Source organism: Coregonus clupeaformis, chromosome 37, assembly GCF_020615455.1.
Source record: "Coregonus clupeaformis isolate EN_2021a chromosome 37, ASM2061545v1, whole genome shotgun sequence".
NCBI lineage: Eukaryota > Metazoa > Chordata > Actinopteri > Salmoniformes > Salmonidae > Coregonus > Coregonus clupeaformis.
Window position 1 is genome coordinate 35,325,152 of NC_059228.1, and position 20,017 is coordinate 35,345,168.

General features: G+C 42.0%; 1 protein-coding gene across 3 annotated transcripts in view; it reads right to left on the reverse strand.

Moving 5' to 3' along the window:
• Positions 1-20,017, reverse strand: part of daam2 (dishevelled associated activator of morphogenesis 2) — a 215,432-nt gene that overhangs the window by 34,668 nt on the left and 160,747 nt on the right. For all 3 annotated transcript variants that reach the window (XM_045211645.1, XM_045211643.1, XM_045211644.1), the window contains exons 6-13: positions 16,794-17,127; positions 16,260-16,370; positions 15,583-15,686; positions 15,350-15,416; positions 14,916-15,033; positions 4,405-4,543; positions 1,056-1,114; positions 531-715 (exon numbers count right to left, since the gene is read on the reverse strand). In XM_045211645.1, coding sequence (XP_045067580.1) covers positions 531-715; positions 1,056-1,114; positions 4,405-4,543; positions 14,916-15,033; positions 15,350-15,416; positions 15,583-15,686; positions 16,260-16,370; positions 16,794-17,127 — 1,117 coding nt within the window. The remainder of the gene's footprint in view (positions 1-530; positions 716-1,055; positions 1,115-4,404; positions 4,544-14,915; positions 15,034-15,349; positions 15,417-15,582; positions 15,687-16,259; positions 16,371-16,793; positions 17,128-20,017) is intronic.

The window sequence follows — 20,017 nt, forward strand, 5'->3', positions numbered from 1 at the left end:
AAGACAAAAAGATGGGTCGTTTACTAGTTAGAAATGAGAAAATCAAACAATCTATTAAATACTTTTATTTGCACACCATTAAACCAAAACAAACTATGGAGCATTTGGCATTACATTAAGAACGTAAAATGTGGTTTCAAACCAACCTTCGAACAGTTTGTAATTGAACATGACTGTGTGTTTACCTTTTCTTAATATGTGTAAAAATATGTATACTGTTGAAACTACATTGCTAGATTTTCTGAATCTCAATCTTTAACTACAATTTGCCAACCCTAAGGCTACGGACATACAGAGATTTTGCATCTAATAATTAATACTTTCAATGGAAGTCATTTGTTGGATGATGGACAACTGAAATTATTGTCCGTCAAAAAATACACACAATATGTTTGCATCTTGTCCCAAAATAATTGACTTTTGATGGACAAAAACGGACAATAATGACTGTATATACGATTTCATCCGTCCCTGTGTAGACACAGCCTAAAACAGTGGGACAAGAAGAGACATTGTGACAGTATGCTTACTGCTATGTCGCTGATGCGCGAGTGCAGGTCGAGCACTTGGTCCCGCGCTGACCGCAACTCCACTCCCTCTCTCTGTAGTTTGTCCTTCATCTTGTTGAGGGTCTTCATCATGTCCTCCTTCTCCTGCGTCTTGGTATCACATTCCCTCTCTTTCCGCTCCATCTTGGCCATTAGCTCTGCGTGGTCTAAAAGAGCACAAGGTGTAATGTGTAGGAGATGTCATTGCTGTTCAAATTGTTGTACATTCTCAAATTCGCACATGCAAGCACTCGGACTTGACACACACACACACACACACACACACACACACACAAACAAACAGAAACGCACACACACACACACACACTGTAGACACACAGTAGACACTCACAAACAAACAGAAGGACACATGCCGACACAAATACACACACACAGCTCTCTGCATCTCTGGCCAAAGGCATAACACAATTTCGAAGATCCACTTCTGCACTATGGCCAGCAGACGGTGATGTTTCAAATCAGTAGAGCTAGAAGATACCGTTTTACCTTTCCTGAACTTCTCTGCTTGGTCTCTCCATTGCTTAACCTCATTTTCATTGACCAACCTGTGAGGAAAGACAATGAACATAGCTCTAAACCTGATCAAAGTCCAATTGGTAACAGGGCTCGATGGTCCACGTCAATTCGAGTCAAACGGTCAATTCATAAAATTCAATACATGGATTGGAGGAAAATGCTCATTGACAATGTCAATGCTATACATTATACCAGGTTAGAGTTCAAGGCCTGTATTCAAAAAGTACCTCAGAGTAGGAGTGCTGATCTAGGATCAGGTTGCCCCTGTCCATATCAACTTATTTATGGCAAACTAGAAGTTAAAACTGATCCTACATCAGCACTCCTCCTACTCCGAGACTCTTTGTGAATACGGGTCCTGATATATGTTACAATAGGTACAGTGGTACATTATGTTTGATAGCGGGTGAAAGTGTGAGATTGTATATGAAAGCTATGAGAGAGACTAAGCAATCGTAAAGATGATAAATGGAAGCGCCATGAAGGACTGGATGATGGAGAGGTTGGGAAAGAAACACCTGGTGCAATGGTGGAGGTGAAGGAGTGGAAATAGAGTTTGAGAGAGAGAGAGTGAGAGCGAGATAACGAGAATGAAGATTCAGAAAGACAACATGGACACATTGTTTTGACCGTGTATTGATGACTAGGAAATGGCCAAATAAGTTGGCACAGATTCATACCTACAGGTGGCGCCTACAAGAGATGATGATGACGAGGTGACGTAGGTGTTAACCAAATTGAGATCACTAGTGCGCTTTTGTAAATATATATAACTTTGTTACACTGTGAAAGCACAGTGTACCTGGGAAAAAAACGTTTGACAAGGCCTATATCTCAGAACCAAGTACATTAAACAGCTCAAACCTATCAACGTATGACAGTTATTTGCTAGAACTCACTATACCGCACTAGATGTGTTAGTTTAAAAAATCTGTTTTGCTGAGTGTTCATTTCTGTCGGTGCAGGCGAGCGGTCGGAGCGGTCGGAGCCGTCGGAGCCGTCTTCCCGGCGACTACAAATGATTAATGACTTTGTCCTCATTTGTTTTCAGACCGTCTACTCCTGAGCGTCTGTGCACGAGACAAACCCTTAGTTGCCATCAACAACAACGGCTCCGATGCTTAACCATACTGTAGTCTTTCGACAAGCCACCAAAGCCAGGAAATGCACTCTCAACTTCTACTCTCTTCCTCTCAACTTCTACTCTCTTCCTCTCAACTTCTACTCCCTTCCTCTCAACTTCTACTCTTTTCCAAGCACTATTTACCCTAAGAGGGTTTATATGGAAACAAAACACAAGCCTGCCATTAATGTATACAGAATTATATATTTCAACTGTTTTATGGAGGCACAATTGGCGGACTTGTGTCCAAACTTGCCCTGTTTGCTACTGGAAAGAATTACACCTAAGTGTGCTGATTATACAAACAATGGTTAGTGAAAGACAATTGAGTAGCTAGCGTTGGCCAAAGTTTCCTCCCCGATGCTTTGTAGTGCTTTCAGCGAGAAGACTAAACACATGAATCATTGCTCTTAGCTTGTTTTAAAAATGACAGAGAGAGACAGGGAGAGGGTGTACAGTATGACTATGAGGAGACATGGGAGGAAGAGAGGGAGGGAGAGGGAAAGATGAAGAAGGGAGACAGAGATGGAGAGGGGGATAGAGACAGAACATGGAAATGTCAAGTGAAACATGAGGAAGGAGTCCTGAATTCTGTCTTTTAACACTGTGTACATTATTACAGCCCAAAGCAGGGAATATGGGTTCAGATGCCTATGTTTTACAATTCCCCAACCTCAAAAACAAACCTGTCTACAACCATTCAAAAGGAAATCTCTCCCAGAACCAATGTAAATATTCCCCTTGATGACATATTTCTAAAATGTTTTTCAGCTCAAATGATCACTCTGGTAACACTTTACCTAAAGCATCCAGGTATAATGGCTTACAATGCAATTCTAATGCATTGTAAGACTTTTCATGAGTATGACGCCTTTACAATGTCTTACAATCGTCTCATAATGATCCGGACAAAATAACAGCCAGTTTGAAACAGTTGAGAATTGTATGCAGAGAGACATACCATATAAAAGCCTTGTTATAATTAGGGCCCTGTGTTTTGGTTAATCATGTCACATGACCTGGATTGTCTTTTTTTTTTTGTTGCTTTGTCCAGAAATTAGAATTAGACCAAAAATGAAAGCAATTATCTGAGGATGGTACTGGAACATCTGACAATAAAAACGAAAAGGGGACAGTTTGATGACAAATCCAGGTTATGTGACATGATTACCCAAAACACAGGGCCTTAGTTATAAGACATTATAAAGGCTCATACATGCTTATAACAAGTTATACTGAGATGCTTTAAGTCAAGTGTTACAGTTATTATTTTTCCCCCTTCTTTATCTGACCAAACAACTGCTTCAATGTAACATGGTCGACTGGGCTGGGAATCGTGGAGTCGTTCGGCTAACATGATTACAGCAATTCCTTTTGATCTCGCTTCTGCTTTCAAGACAATTCACCTCACCGAGCGAGGCAGGTACCGTGCAATCCCACAACCCCCTGCTGCCACCCCACCTCCCCATTCTGACCAATCACATTCCCTGAATCCTCACTCAGGCCCAGCTTATTGCTGCAGTCCGATTTTCTATACCTTGTCCGTGAAGGGTACACTTGCTCACTCCCCCCTTGTGGAAATTATAGCATTAGATTGGTGTATGTTAAGGCTAGAGGGTGTCTTTGACATATTTCCTATATCAGTCCATTCTGTATCCATAAGGGGGAGTGAAGGGCTGCAGACTGATAATAAAGGTAGGGAATTGGACCACAGCCCATGTTGAATTTCCAGTTAAAATCCTCTGTCTAGTTTTGTGGACAACATATGCACCCCTTTCTCTTCACTCTCTTTGAACTCTGGTGAGCAAACAGTGAGCTATTTCAGTATTTTTGTGTGTTCCCACCAAGCTTGAAACACTGTGTCGTAACAGCAGCCGTCGATGTCAAGGAAGTCTTTGATCTGCACAAGATGTAATGCCGAAAGGATGCTTCCCTGTGTCTCTTGAATTTCCTACTTGGTTCAGTCGGGTTCTATTTACAGCTCTAGCAATAAAGAAAATATCTCATAATAGCTCTATATATCAACATTTTATCAACACAGTTGCTTGATAACATGAAGAAACATGATCATAAACAACATTGCGGGTGCCAACATCAGGGCGTGTTTTTGGTTGTGTCCGTGAGTGTGAGTGAGAGTGTGTATCTATGTTTGTCTGTGTCTGTGTGTCACAAATAGTGTGAGGCCAGGCTACTCACATGCGAATTATATTTTTGACACTGAAGTTGTCTAGGGGCGCTACATCCGGGTCCTCCCCCTTCTCATCCTGCAGGACTATCTGCTGCAGGATCCGGTCTAGGAGCTGCCAATGCTGCAGACTGCCCCCTCCACGTTTGTCTAGAAAACCCCAAACAGAGTTAATAAACACCACATACTTCTAAGGTCACACACACTGATGATGAAAGGCTGGCTATTTGAAGAATCTCAATTACAACCATCAATGTTAAGATTTTAGCCTCATTACTCTCATCAATACATAAGGGAAGATTTTCTTCAAGAGGAACTGGTGTGTTTTGTAAGAGGGGGTATCAATGGCTCCATGGATTCATGGTTTTGAGTGACCGCAGAAACATTGACCAACTTGTGAGGCAGCTATCATTATCAACCAGCCTTTGCAGTGTTGACTAGTGTCAATCCCCTTTATCAGTTAAGGTACACTGTCTTCACACCCCTGGAGATTTATTCTTGACCAGCGTGAGGCAGATGTAATAGTGATGAACCAGGCTTTGAGGCAGATGTAATAGTTACCAGCCTGGGAGGCAGATGTAATAGTGACCAGCCTGGGATGCAGATGTAATTGTTAGAGCTCGACTGATAAATCGGTTGACCGATATTATTGGCCAACATGAGCCTTTCACAGAAATATATGTATTGGTCTTTATATCACAGATAAAGCTCAGATATTATATACATAGAATAAACAAATATGTCTGCTCATTTGCGGTCATTTTTTAAAATGTTCAATGGTTGCCTGTAGAAGGCGCTCTACGAGTCACTCATTGAACATCATTCAGCCCTAGGTCACAACATTAGAGATAGTAGGCATGGCGGTGACAGTGAGTAGCTTGCCATAGTTAGCATATTTTTATAAGTAAATAATCAAAAGTACACCAAGCAAGCAGCCCTGAGGGGTATCCTACGAAGCAAGCTAGATCTACTCAGTGTTTTCTGAAGCTAACCAGCTTCAGATAGCTTTACAGTCCAGCTAAGGCTTCATCCATACTATGGCGACAGACATTGCTATTAAGTCATACAAAAGTGTTACATTGCGTGAAGTTTAAAATGCATTCTGTCATTGCTAAATGTGTTAAACAAATCAGTCATCTTCCTCAAATGAAAGGGCTGATGACACAATCTTTGCAAGATGGATGGAATCTGATTTAGTTGGTCCTCAACTCTATGATTTCATTCGGGGTAAGTGGAGTTAGCCGTGAGTTAACCTGCCCCGGAGCAGGTTAGTTCTGAAGGATTCGTTGCCATAGAAATGTACCTGGCTAAAAGGTGAGCCACTTTCGTATGACCGGATATCCCGAGTGGAACTTAGAGTTGACCAAAGTTACCTTGCTAACTCCTCAAACCTGCTTTGTAGGATATACCTACAAAGCAGGTTTGTGGTCCTTTGTGGTCCTCTGTAGCTCAATTGGTAGAGCATGGCGCTTGTAACGCCAGGGTAGTGGGTTCGATCCCCGGGACCACCCATACGTAAAAATGTATGCACGCATGACTGTAAGTCGCTTTGGATAAAAGCGTCTGCTAAATGGCATATTATATTATTATTATTATTATTACCCCCCTCCTCAAAGCCAGCAAGGTAGTTAGCTTAGCTAGCAATCTGTGCTACTTATGTGCTAACACTAGACTGGTGCCAAAGTGAACACTCGTCCTTGATACAAAAATAACACTGTTACTGTCTGAGCCTATTACAGGCCTTCAGAAAGTATTCATACCCCTTGACTTAATCCACATTTTGTTGTGTTACAACCTGATCTCAAAATGGATTAAATATATTTTTGTTCTGAGCTATCTACACACAATACCCCATAATGACAAAGTAAAACCATGTTATTTTGACATTTTTGCAAATGTATTGAAAATGAAATACAGAAATATCACCAAAATATTCACACCCTTGAGTCAATACTTTGTAGAAGCACCTTTGGCGGCGATTACAGCTGTGAGTCTTTTGGGGTAAGTCTCTAAGAGCTTTCCACATCTGGATTGTACAATATTTGCCCAATTTTCTTAAAATAAATATTCAAGCTCAGTCAAGTTGATTGTTGATCATTGCCAAACAGCCATTTTCAAGTATTGCCATAAATTTTCAAGCTGATTTAAGTCAAAACAGTAACTAGCCAACTCAGGAACATTCAATGCCATCTTGGTAAGCAACTCCAGTGTAGATTTGGCCTTGTGTTTTAGGTTATTGTCCTGCTGAAAGGTGAATTTGTGTTCTAGTGTCTTGTGGAAGCAGACTGTGCTTGAATTTCACTACTTGATTGAGGGACCTTACAGATAATTGTATGTGTGGGGTACAGAGATGGGGTAGTCATAAAAAAATCATGTTAACCACTATTATTGAACATGGAATGAGTCCATGCAACTTATTATGCGATTTCCTAAGCACATTTTTACTCCTGAACTTATTTAGGCTTGCCATAACAAAAGGGTTGAATACTTATTCACTCAAGACATTTCAGCTTGAATTTTTTTTATTAATTTCTAAAATGTTCTAAAAACAAAATTCCACTTTGACGTTATGGGGTATTGCATCTAGATCAGTGACACAAAATCTTTAAATTCAGGCTGTAACACATCAAAATGTGGAAAAAGTAAAGGGGTGTGAATACTTTCGGAAGGCACTGTATGTTAGCTACTGGGCTTATTTAGTTCGTTTTCCAAAATATGCAATCTGCAAAAAGCAAGACAGTTGGCGCAGATCTATCATTCAGGCCATGTGCTTGCATTCATGATAAGACAAGTAGCTAACATTACCTAGCGAGCTAAATTAGAACATGACTAAAACCAGTGTGGCAAGCATTTGCCTGCATAAACATTTTCAGTCATCAGCACATGCCATTTCCAGTTCAAATTTATAGCCAATCCATTTTGTATTGATCAGTGTAATTTACATATACTGTAGTTTCTGTAAGAAAACATTGTCATAATGAACAGCTAGCTTGTGTTTGTCATAGGTTGCGATAAAGTGTTTGTTTACATGACCTTTGACTGTTGTAAACACTGTAGCAAACCTACTCAAGACAAATGCTGACACTGACACCTAGTGGTGACATTACAAACATCATGTTTCTGCATTTCAATGCTTATTTGTGAACTTGTGAACGGTGCAGTTTCAGTTTTACTTGAAACAAAGTTTAATTCATTCAGCCAGCCACCCCTTGTGGTGGTTTAGCACAAACACTTTTGCATACTTCTTATCCACTGCCATAAATGGACACATCTTTAAGTTGTACCCAACTAAGCAAGTTTTGTATTTACTGTCGGATTTATAGAGGATACAGTGCATTCGGAAAGTATTCAGATCCCTTGACTTATTCCACATTTTGTTACGTTACAGCCTTATTCTAAAATTGATTCAAATATTTTTTTCATTCATCAATCTACACACAATACCCCATAATGACAAAGCAAAAACTGGTTTTTAGAAATGTGACCGACCGGGTCAAATCGGTTTTATGTAGCAAAATTTGAAATTGTGTTTTTTACATTGGATAAAAGTAGACACTCAGAGCTACAAAACTGTATATCATACACTGCATTTGAGGAACAATGGGAAAGTAATTCTGCTTTGAAAGTTGTAAACTCACTTTTGAGAAATGGCCTTTGAATGTTTTGGTCCCTACTGGAGAGCTCTCCTTTGTCTACACCCATTCAGCATTGTTCACACCCTCTTAAGCCAGCCCCACCCATCTCTTTAAGGATTCACATGTGAGGTCATGTGCTAAACAGTGAGTACTGTAGTAAAGACTAAAAGTAGAAGCCTACAATAAGGAAAAATTCCAGGTAAAGAGAAAGTTCCAGATAAAAATATTAAATAAATATTAGATGACGCTTACCCAGCCACAGTTGTCTAAATTGATGGGTCATGTGAAAGAAATGCTATAACCCCCAGCCACATCCACTTCTAGCTAAGTGGATGGGTCTCTACAGAAGGTGTAAACGGTATAGCCAAATGGTTACTTGCATAGTAGCAATATCAGAAATAGAGAGTCAATATAAATAAAATAATATACAGTATGTTCAAGAACAATATGAATAACGATATCAGTGATAGATGAGGTAGTTATATGCATACAATCAGGGCTAAAGTGGCTGAACAGCAGGATAAAAAATATTCGGAGAGCCTGTTTCTGTTCTGCCTTTGACTTTGGTGTAGGGCATGTGATACCCATAGCTTCTTCGTCGTAAAACTCCCTGATCTTCTCAAAAATATAAGTTTGTCTAGCTGTGTCTAGTCCAGGTGGTGCTTGTACAGGCAGACCATCTATGGGAGGAAGGATATCAGTGTTGCGCAGCAGCTGAAACCTGGTTCCGACTGAGTCCGAACACTAATTGGCTACAACAACACCAGGCTCCAGAGCATCGAAGCTGTAACACAGGAAATAACACACAAATAATTAAAGACATTACAACCTTGCACAAGATCAATTCACCTCCCAAGTTTAGATAAGAACAATAACCTCATACAATGCAATGAAAATGATATTCACCTGAAGTACTGGTACTGCTTGATCTGTGGCAGCGGCCTGAAGTATGGAGTCAGGTGTTGTTGCCAGCCATAGCTTCCCACCAGCACCGTACCATCCTCCAGTCCAACCAGCTGTGGGATGTTGACCCCTGTCACAGTGCTGTCCTTGACAACACCAGCAATCTCATACAAAGTGTTCACTCTGGTCTTTCTGAAGCGCTGCTTGATGAGGCCGAAGCACCACTCGGGGGCAAACTTGGTGTGGCCTGTGATCAGGAAGTGAAGGTCCAGACTGTGGTGGAGCTTGTGCATGGTCCGCCAGGCACAATACCAGAGCACAAACAGAGCACAAAGTTCTTGTTTTGGTCACTGCAGTTATCACAATTCAGGTCCACGCGTGTTTCCCCAACTCCGTAGTTGGTAAAGAAATGGTGCATGTAGTTGATGACTGCGCTGCTGCCTTTGCTGGATGACATGCCTTCATCAATCAAGTAGTTGACTTGTTGTGGTATTCCTTCACAGCAGACACCAAAACAAGCCACACTTGCGAGGAGTTAAGAAGTAGATGGGACCTGGCTGCATAGGGTCATAAGGATAATGCACCTGCAAACAACAAAAGAACATTAAGATAAACTAAACTTAATTGTCTCACCCCTGTCAGTCTGTCTTTACACAGCTCAGTGAAAGGAATTTGCCTGCCTCCCATATATATATATATATATATATATCGCTCACTCTGAACAAGCAGGAGATGCTGCTCTTGCTTCTTCAGCTCGGCTGATAGTTGTTCCTCTGGCACTGCCAGCACAGGTATGTCCTGGGCTTAGTGCTTGAGATGTGGGGCAGCAATTTTCTCCACAGATTCCTGAAGGATGACAGCCCGACTACACGTACATCTGGAAAATACAGAAATAATGTGAGATCAATAAAAGTAGTGCCAATTATGTTGGAGGTCAATTAAATAATAAAAACTTGTTGTTTATGCTTTACGTACCACGTGTTGTCATCGATTCCATGTTGAAACGCCACACTGCTGCTTTTGTCACATGGGATGGCAGCAGCTTTCCACTAATGTGTTTGTGTCCAGGGTGGTGTCCTGGTAATATTATTGCCTTATCCTCTGTGTAGATGTTGATAAACTAACCACTCGCTGCAAGTCCTCATGCTTCAGGTGTGACCTGTGCTTGCTTGGGCAAGCTCTCTTTTTGATGGGTCATCAGCTAGCTAGCTAACAGTAACCTTTAACTTGGGGTCTTATGTTAAGACATGTAGCTAGCTAGCTAGCTAAACAATGAACCATAATCCCAATCCATAGAGTACTAGCAATACAAACCGATTGTCATAGCTAGCTTAGGTTAACTAAATAGATTCAATGTTAGCTAGTTAGCTAGCTAACATTAAGCTATAACTAGCAATGCAAAATGGCATACTGAGATAACATCACTACACACAGATCACACACACGTAATGTTAGCTAGAAAGCCAGCCATCTAACGTCAGCTAGATAGCTAACAGTAAGCTTTAACTTAGGGTCTTTTGTTTAGACATGTAGCTAGCTAGCTAAACAATGACTCATAATCCCAATTCATAGAGTCCTAGCAATACAAACTGATTGTCATAGCTAGCTAAAGTTAACCAAATAGGTTCAATGTTAGCTAGTTAGCTAGCTAACATTAGGCTATAACTAGCAATGCTAAATGGCATAATTTCTGAAACTGTAGCTAGACTCTTACCCGTATACATGGATGAACGCTTCACGGCAGACTGTAACCCCTTTCATTAAATAAGATGTCCTGTGCCGTTTCCTTTTTGTTTGTACAGCTTGCTTGGCCCGTTGTGTCAAGACACTCTGGTTCACACTGACCGTGTGCAATGCCATAAGAATCATCAGATCTTTCTCCCTCTCTGTCACCGATGCCATGGTTGCCCTTAGTTTGAAGATGTAATCCGGAGACAGGTGTTTTATACAGCAGCCTTCTGTGTTCTCTTTTCGACTCCCTCTGCATTTGCAATCAAACGCCAGAATTATATTAATCTCCTTATCATACTCTGCTTCTACCAGACAATTCACTGATTTCAAAACTCGGTCAACTTCTTCCGCGACAACAATACTGTTGATTGCCGTTTCTTCCCCATCACTGTCATCAGAAGACTCTACAACATCATTTTCAGAGTCAGAGAGAGTCAGCATGGCACGATCGTCCTCCAGAAAGTAGTCAATCACAACTTTTTCCCACTTACCTTTGTCGATAGCGCCTGATAAATTCAGGGCAGCAATGTTATTGAGCACAGTAGCAACATATTTGTAGAGCTCCATGGCTGACGTTATAAAAAAACTTAAAATGGCTCTCCTGTAAAGTCGTGACTTGCAACATATGCCTAGTTTCCTGAAACGGGTCACAAATGTTTGCAAATGTATAAAAAAAAAACGGAAATATGACATTTACATAAGTATTCAGACCCTTTACTCAGTACTTTGTTGAAGCACCTTTGGCAGCGATTACATTCTTGAGTCTTCTTGGGTATGACACTACAAGCTTCGCACACCTGTATTTGGGGAGTTTCTCCCATTCTTCTCTGCAGATCCTCTCAAGCTCTGTCAGGTTGGATGGGGAGCGTAGCTGCACAGCTATTTTCAGGTCTCTCCAGAGATGTTCGACCGGGTTTAAGTCCGGGCTCTGGCTGGGCCACTCAAGGACATTCAGAGACTTGTCCCAAAGCAACTCCTCTGTTGACTTGGCTGTGTGCTTAGGGTCCTTGTCCTGTTGGAAGGTGAACCTTTGCCCCAGTCTGAGGTCCTGATCGCTCTGGAGCAGGTTTTCATCAAGGATCTCTCTGTACTTTGCTCTGTTAATATTTCCCTCGATCCTGACTAGTCTCCCAGTCCCTTCAGCTGAAAAACATCCCCACAGCATGATGCTGCCACCACCATGCTTCACAGTAGAGATGGTGCTAGGTTTCCTCCAGACGTGACGCTTGGCATTCAGGCCAAAAAGTTCAATCTTGGTTTCATCAGACCAGAGAATCTTGTTTCTCATGGTCTGAGAGTCCTTTAGGTGCCTTTTGACAAACTCCAAGCGGGCTGTCATATGCCTTTTACTGAGGAGTGGCTTCCGTCTGGCCACTCTAACATAAAGGCCTGATTGGTGGAGCGCTGCAGAGATGGTTGTCCTTCTGGAAGGTTCTCCCATCTCCACAGAGGAACTCCGGAGCTTTGTCAGAGTGACCATCGGGTTCTATGTCACCTCTGACCAAGGCCCTTCTCCCCTGATTGCTCAGTTTGGCCGGGCGGCCAGCTCTAGGAAGAGTCTTGGTGGTTCCAAACTTCTTCCATGTAAGAATGATGGAGGCCACTGTGTTCTTGGGGACCTTCAATGCTGCAGAAATGTTTGTGCCCTTCCCCAGATCTGTGCCTCGACACAATCCTGTCTCGGAGCTCTACGGACAATTCCTTCGACCTCATGGCTTGGTTTTTGCTCTGACATGCACTGTCAACTGTGGGACCTTATATAGACAGGTGTGTGCCTTTCTAAATCATGTCCAATCAATTGAATTTACCACAGGTGGACTCTAATCAAGTTCTAGAAACATCTCAAGGATGATCTTTCGAGTCTCATAGCAAAGGGTCTGAATACTTACCTAAATATGGTATTTCTGTTTTTAATTTCTAATAAATTTACAAACATTTCTAAAAACCTGTTTTTGCTTTGTCATTATGGGGTATTGTGTGTAGATTGATGAGGGAAAACATTTATTTAATCAATTTTAGAATAAGGCTGTAACGTAACAAAATGTGGAAAAAGGGAAGGGGTCTGAATAATTTCCGAATGCACGGTATAGTTGCTTTTTAATAGACATTCTGTAAACCACAAATACAATGTTCTTAAATAATGTTAATTTAATATTTTGTTAAGAAATTATAATTTTGTGTATCTGTTAATCCTTTGGTGAACAATTTGTGTAAAAAAGCTCTGTTTTTCATTACACCTCTAAAAAACAATATATTGGCAGATATATCGGTAATCTGTGACTTTTGCCTCCCTAAAATCGATATCACACCCAAACATCTGACATTGGTCGGGCTCTATTAATAGTGATGAACCAGGCTGTAAGGCAGATGTATTACTGATGAACGAGCCTGTGAGGTAGATGTATTAGTGATGAACCAGCCTGTGAGGTAGATGTATTAGTGATGAACCAGCCTGTGAGGTAGATGTACAGTGCCTTGCAAAAGTATTCTACCCCCTTGGCGTTTTTCCTATTTTGTTGCATTACAACCTGTAATTTAAATAGATTTTTATTTGGATTTCATGTAATGGACATACACAAAATATTCCAAATTGGTGAAGTGAAATGAAAAAAATAACTTGTTACAAAAAATTCAAAAAAATTAATAATGGAAAAGTGGTGCGTGCATATGTATTCACCCCCTTTGCTATGAAGCCCCTAAATAAGATCTGGTGCAACCAATTACCTTCAGACGTCATATAATTAGTTAAATAAAGTCCACCTGTGTGCAATCTAAGTGTCACATGATCTGTCACATGATCTCAGTATATATACACCAGTTCTGAAAGGCCCCAGAGTCTGCAACACCACTAAGCAAGGGGCACCACCAAGCAAGCGGCACCATGAAGACCAAGGAGCTCTCCAAATAGGTCAGGGACAAAGTTGTGGAGAAGTACAGATCAGGGTTGGGTTATAAAAAAATATTTTTTTAAAATGAAAGAATATGGGACCACAACAAACCTGCCAAGAGAGGGCCGCCCACCAAAACTCAAGGACCAGGCAAGGAGGGCATTAATCAGAGAGGCAACAAAGAGACCAAAGATAACCCTGAAGGAACTGCAAAGCTCTACAGCGGATATTGGAGTATCTGTCCATAGGAACACTTTAAGCCGTACACTCCACAGAGCTGGGCTTTACGGAAGAGTGGCCAGAAAAAAGCCATTGCTTAAAGAAAGAAAATAAGCAAACGCATTTGGTGTTTGCCAAAAGGCATGTGGGAGACTCCCCAAACATATGGAAGAAGGTATGCTGGTCAGATGATAATAAAATTGAGCTTTTTGGCCATCAAGGAAAACGCTATGTCTGGCGCAAACCCAACACCTTTCATCACCCCGAGAACACCATCCCCACAGTGAAGCATGGTAGTGGTAGCATCATGCTGTGGGGATGTTTTTCATTGGCAGGGACTGGGAAACTGGTCAGAATTGAAGGAATGATGGATGGCGCTAAATACAGGGAAATTCTTGAGGGAAACCTGTTTCAGTCTTCCAGAGATTTGAGACAGAGGTTCACCTTCCAGCAGGACAATGAACCTAAGAATACTGCTAAAGCAACACTCGAGTGGTTTAAGGGGAAACATTGAAATGTCTTGGAATGGCCTAGTCAAAGCCCAGACCTCAATCCAATTGAGAATCTGTGGTATGACTTAAAGATTGCTGTACACCAGCGGAACCCATCCAACTTGAAGGAGCTGGAGCAGTTTTGCCTTGAAGAATGGGCAAAAATCCCAGTGGCTAGATGTGCCAAGCTTATGGAGACATACCCCAAGAGACTTGCTGCTGTAATTGCTGCAAAAGATGGCTCTACAAAGTATTGACTTTGGGGGGGTGAATAGTTATGCACGCTCAAGTTTTCAGTTTTTATGTATTATTTCTTGTTTGTTTCACCCCAAAAATATTTTGCATCTTCAAAGTGGTAGGCATGTTGTGTTAATCAAATGATACAACCCCCAAAAAATCCATTTTAATTCCAGGTTGTAAGGCAACAAAATAGGAGAAATGCCAAGGGGGGGTGTATACTTTCGCAAGCCACTGTATTAGTGATGGACCAGCCTAGCAGGCAGATGTAGTCATTGTGCGTATGTGCACTGCTATTCAGTTTGACATGTTATATAAACTGCCATTGTGTATTGGAAATTGTGAATAAATATACTTAAAATCATAATAGCGATGGACCAGCCCATGAGGCAGATTCAATAGCGATTGATGTACTCACAGGGCATCTGGAGGCAGTGCTGGAGGATAGAGAGCAGGTAAGGATAGGCGTCTGTGTGGTTCAACTTCTTCTTGATCAACTCAAACATCTGGCCAGCGCTCTTGGTGTCTACGTGGGTCTGTTGAATGAAAGTAAAACATCCAATCATTAAAATACCAAGTCAATCGATAACAATAAACCTGAAATTAGGCATGGATGCACTTAGAGATCCTCAATACAAGCACACACGCGCCAAATTCAACAGGTGTAGACCTTACAGTGAATGCTTACTTACCAGCCCTTAACCAACAATGCAGTTTTAAGAAAAGTAAGTGAAGTAAAAAATAGATAACAAATAATTAAAGAGCAGCAGTAAAAGTTCGACATTCATAGATTGAGAACATTCCAATAAAGACACCTTTACTTCACATGGGGATGGTAAAACAGGCACTCACCATGTCAAAATGCTTCGCAAGTTCCGAGTCATCCTCATTCCTCACCATCTCAAAGAAGTCCAAATGCCTGGAAATATGACACAGGCATGAAAGAGACAATAAGCTTGAGAGAGTCATTCCATCTCTGTCTGTATATCTTATGAGCTGGATGCCAGCCTTGAATCCAACAACCGTACTGTAGGGACTAAGAAGCTTTCTAAGAAGCTTAGTGGTTATCTTGTCCCCCGCCTCACCTGTCCAGAGTGGCATTATCGTGCCCTCTGAGCTTGTCAATCACAGGCTGGATCCCCAACATCAGGAACTCGTACCTAAGGTGGAGGCGGAACTCCAGGTTGTCCTAAGGATAGAAGTACAGGGCATCAAACACAGCTGACGACAACAACAGCAACCCTGTATCATTCAGGCATACAGTACTTTGCTCTTGGACTTTTAATTAGCTTTAACAGTTGTTAATGTATGTAGGCTACTGTGTCTGTGCACTATTGTAATACAAGAATAAACTTGACTTATTATTTAAAGCTGGAATCCATAATGATGAAACGGTCATGTCCATTTGCAATATTACAACAACAAAGAAGTTACTGCAAACAACAAACACTGTTTTTTTCCACTCTGACATCATTGCACGCGCGATAGAATAGCACAACATGTACTGCAATTTAGTTGACCATGCTAATACAAAAATAAAAAGAATTACGCTCCTCAACCTGCCAACAAAAACAATAACAACAATGATGTAGCCTCTATCACGCAAATCTAATGTATTTCTTAGGGTGTGTGCAGTCGAACTATTCAATGATATCTTGGTAGAATTGTTTAAATGTGACTCTCATGAATAATCCAATATAATGTAGACCTAGCTGTGGGTGTGACAGGGGAATTAAAGAGTAAAATGGCGATCATGACTGACCTCCCCAGCCCCGGCATTGAGCACAGCGTTGATGAAGGACATGATGGCTGTCTTCAGGTTGACCTCGTCTCTGTATCGCCCCGTACTTCTGTCTAGCTCATTCAGCAACGTCTGCATGGGTTACAGGGACACTTACTCAGTTAGGTGCATGGGTTGAATGGACAATTACTCAGTTATATTAACTACAATGAAATTGATCTGCAAGAGTTGCAGTGGTGGGTAAACTACGGCCAATCCGTCCCGCCAGCCGATTAAATGTGGTGGTTTTAAGGACCTAATTTTGTTTAAATAACTGCCCTTTTTCTTGCCAAATCTGCACTATCTGTCCTGATGTGGCTATTGAACCAATACGTTTGCCCACCCCTGGGATACAGGGACAATGTCCTTGCAACTCTTCTATGCATGGTCAAAAAGACATATTCACTCTTGGGGATGATTTAAAATTAGTGTGGCACACCCACACTAAAACTATAGATTAGATTTACGAGTCATTTACTTAGCTTTAGGAGTACCCCAGCATTTGTTGGACTATACCTGGAAGCGGGTCCTCTCAGCGGCATACTTCTGGTAGTGGGCCATCGCCTGCAGCACCTTCTTGTGGCCATCAGGCACCAGGCACACTGCGCCCAGGATCTCCAGCACGGCAACCTTGGTCTTGACGTTGTCCTGCCGCAAGCTCTGGGAGATGGTGTTAATGCTCTGCGGGTGGGCCAGCACGTGGGCTCGACCCTGCGAGTTGTTCATCAGGGCCTTGATGCAGCCGATGACCGAGGTGTGCACGCGGCTCTCTGACGTCTCGTAGTCCATGCTCCGCAGGAAATTGAGCAGGCAGGTGAGGCCGTCGAGCTCGATGAAGCGCGTCACGAACCTGGGAGGTGGAGGGGTGAGGTGTCAGGATGTGTCAGTCAAAAAAGGTTAAAAGGTAAACAATGGAAGACAAAGATTAAACAAACACTGGAAACTATGGTCTGCTTCACAAATAGGAGGTTAGGTTGACTTTTAGGAATTCTCATTCACCTTGAACATATCTCTGTGTTTAACTGCCACCAAAAGTATGTCTGGCCTAAGTTGTTTGTTAGAGGCTTTAGGATAACAGGAGGTCAAAATGTAAAGTAAATGGGTAAAAGGAGTACCAAGTGTAAAAGGTATTGAAATAAATTCATTAGGCCCTAATCTATGGATTTCACATGAATGGGCAGGGGCGCAGCCATGGGTGGGCCTGGGAGGGCATAGTCCCACCCACTTGGGAGCCAGGCCCACCCACTGGGGAGCCAGGCCCAGCCAATCAGAATAAGTTTCCCCCACAAAAGCGCTTTATTACAGACAGAAATACTACTCAGTTTCATCAGCTGTCCGGGTGGCTGGTCTCAGACGATCCCGCAGGTGAAGAAGCCGGATGTAGAGGTCAAGGCTGGCATGGTTATGCATGGTCTGCTGTTGTGAGGTCGGTTGGACGCACTGCCAAATTCTCAAAAACGACATTGGAGGCGGCTTGTGGTAGAGAAATGAACATTCAATTGTCTTGCAACAGCTCTGGTGGACATTCCTGCAGTCAGCATGCCAATTGCATGCGCCCTCAAAACTTGAGACATCTGTGGCATTGTGTTGTGTGACAAAACTGCACATTTTTGAGTGGCCTTTTATTGTCCTCAGCACAAGGTGCACCAGTGTAATGATAATGCTGTTTAATAAGCTTCTTGATATGCCACACCTGTCAGGTGGATGGATTACCTTGGCAAAGGCGAAATAATAACTAACAGGGATGTCAACAAATTTGTGCACAAAATTTGAGAGAAATATGCTTTTTGTGCGTATGGAACCTTTCTGGGATCTTTTATGTCTGCTCATGAAACCAACACTGTACATGTTGCGTTTATACTTTTGTTCAGTATAGATAGACATAAAGCCACCCCTTCCCTCCCTACCTACACCAATTAACCAGCTATAGTAAGGGATCCCACATGAAACTGTATACCATAAAACTCATACCGCTCTCATTCCTCTTAGAACTTTCCTAATGACAGACTTTATTAACAGGGCTAATGAAGGGTCAATCCCCTCATTAACCCCTTCCTCTTAGAGAACTGCAAGCCTATCAGATGACCTACAATTCACAAACATGAAGGGCATGACATCAACTTTCCCTCACACAGATTCTTTCCCTGATCAAGTTCATAAATCATGTAAATCGATCGAGTTCATAACAAACGAAAGCCTGTTTCTGTTCAGACAGACAAAGAGAGAGAGAGGGAGAGAGAAAGAGAAAGAAAGAGAGGGGGGTGGGTCTTATTTATTAATCACTGAAAGAAAAAGAAATGTAAGAAACATCAAACAGACAGAGAGCAAGCGAGAGAGCAATATTAAGAGACAGAGAGAAAGAAGGAGAAAGAAAAAAAAAGAAGCCGAGGGAGATTTACAGTCAGTCATTCTAACAGATACATTGTTTTGACACTGTCAGACGAGCTGAGTCCAAGTTCCATCCCCTCCCACCGCTTTCTTGGCTAGAGCGGGAGTGGAAAAAATACACCCCTTCCTTCAAAGCACATAAATCACCCCATTATTATCCTATACATCTTAAGCCAGGCTACTCTCCCGCTAACTCGATCAATCCCAGATTTTGAGAGCGCACACGGTTCACCTGGCAATTCTCGTGTAACCCTCAGATCCCCAGGAACACATGGGTGAGGTCATAAATACCGTACACCAGTGTTGGGTTCGAGACTACCTAAAGCGAGACCAGAGCAAATTGAGTCCGAATCAAGACCAAGACCGGGAGGGGGGTGAGGGGTCCGAGACCGAGTCAAGACCATGATTGAAATTGTGTCACATCGCCGCCATAATAAGAGTTCAAAATGTCCAGTATTTCTGTGTTCATATTTCAGAAGAACATATGGATTCCTTAGACATTCAGAATGGTGAACAAATGCATGCTGAGGGCAAATAGAGAGCCACTCTCCAAATGATCACTAATGCAAACAGGTCTATAATAGATAAAAAGACAAAATGTTACAACTTCCGCCGGTCTCCCCTTACTAATAGTGAGAGTGCAACTTTCAAATTATTTCCTCCACTCTTCCCTACCAGCAAATCAAGGAAATTCTGACGAGCTCGACAAAGTTTGAGGATATTTTTATTAAAATGAATGTGTCGTAAAAGGAGTGTGGATATTTGGCCTGGTGAAGAGGTTTTATGCGCTGACTGAATGGGAGCTGATAATTATGATTTTTTTACTCCACTGGTCTCAGGAAGAAATTCTGACTCCTCATTGTCCGAGACCTAGTCAAGACCTAGTAAAAATATATCTGACACAGAGACAAGACCCGAAACACTCAATATGTGACCGGTCTCGAGTACTACAACACTGTCGTACACACACACACACGCACCATGCACCCACACACAGGCCAAACGTACACATACAGTACATTCACATAGACGTGCGCGCACACACACACAGGGAAAACAGTCTCCCTCGCCTAGCAATGTGCTTCTCGTTTCAGCACTAACATTACTCTTTGTCACATTGCAAACTGAAGTTGATTTCTCTACCTAAAGACGTAACATCGCCAGCTCAATGTTGGCAGAATCCTTCAAGTATTACGAAGGTGGGTGTCTAGGTTTTACACATAGATACTCACAGCTATGCTCTGTCACACACAAGAGCACGTATGCAGACAAGCACGCACATACACGTACACACACAGGCACACACAGGTACACACACTCTTCACGCTCCATGAATTCCTGCTCCCTACAAA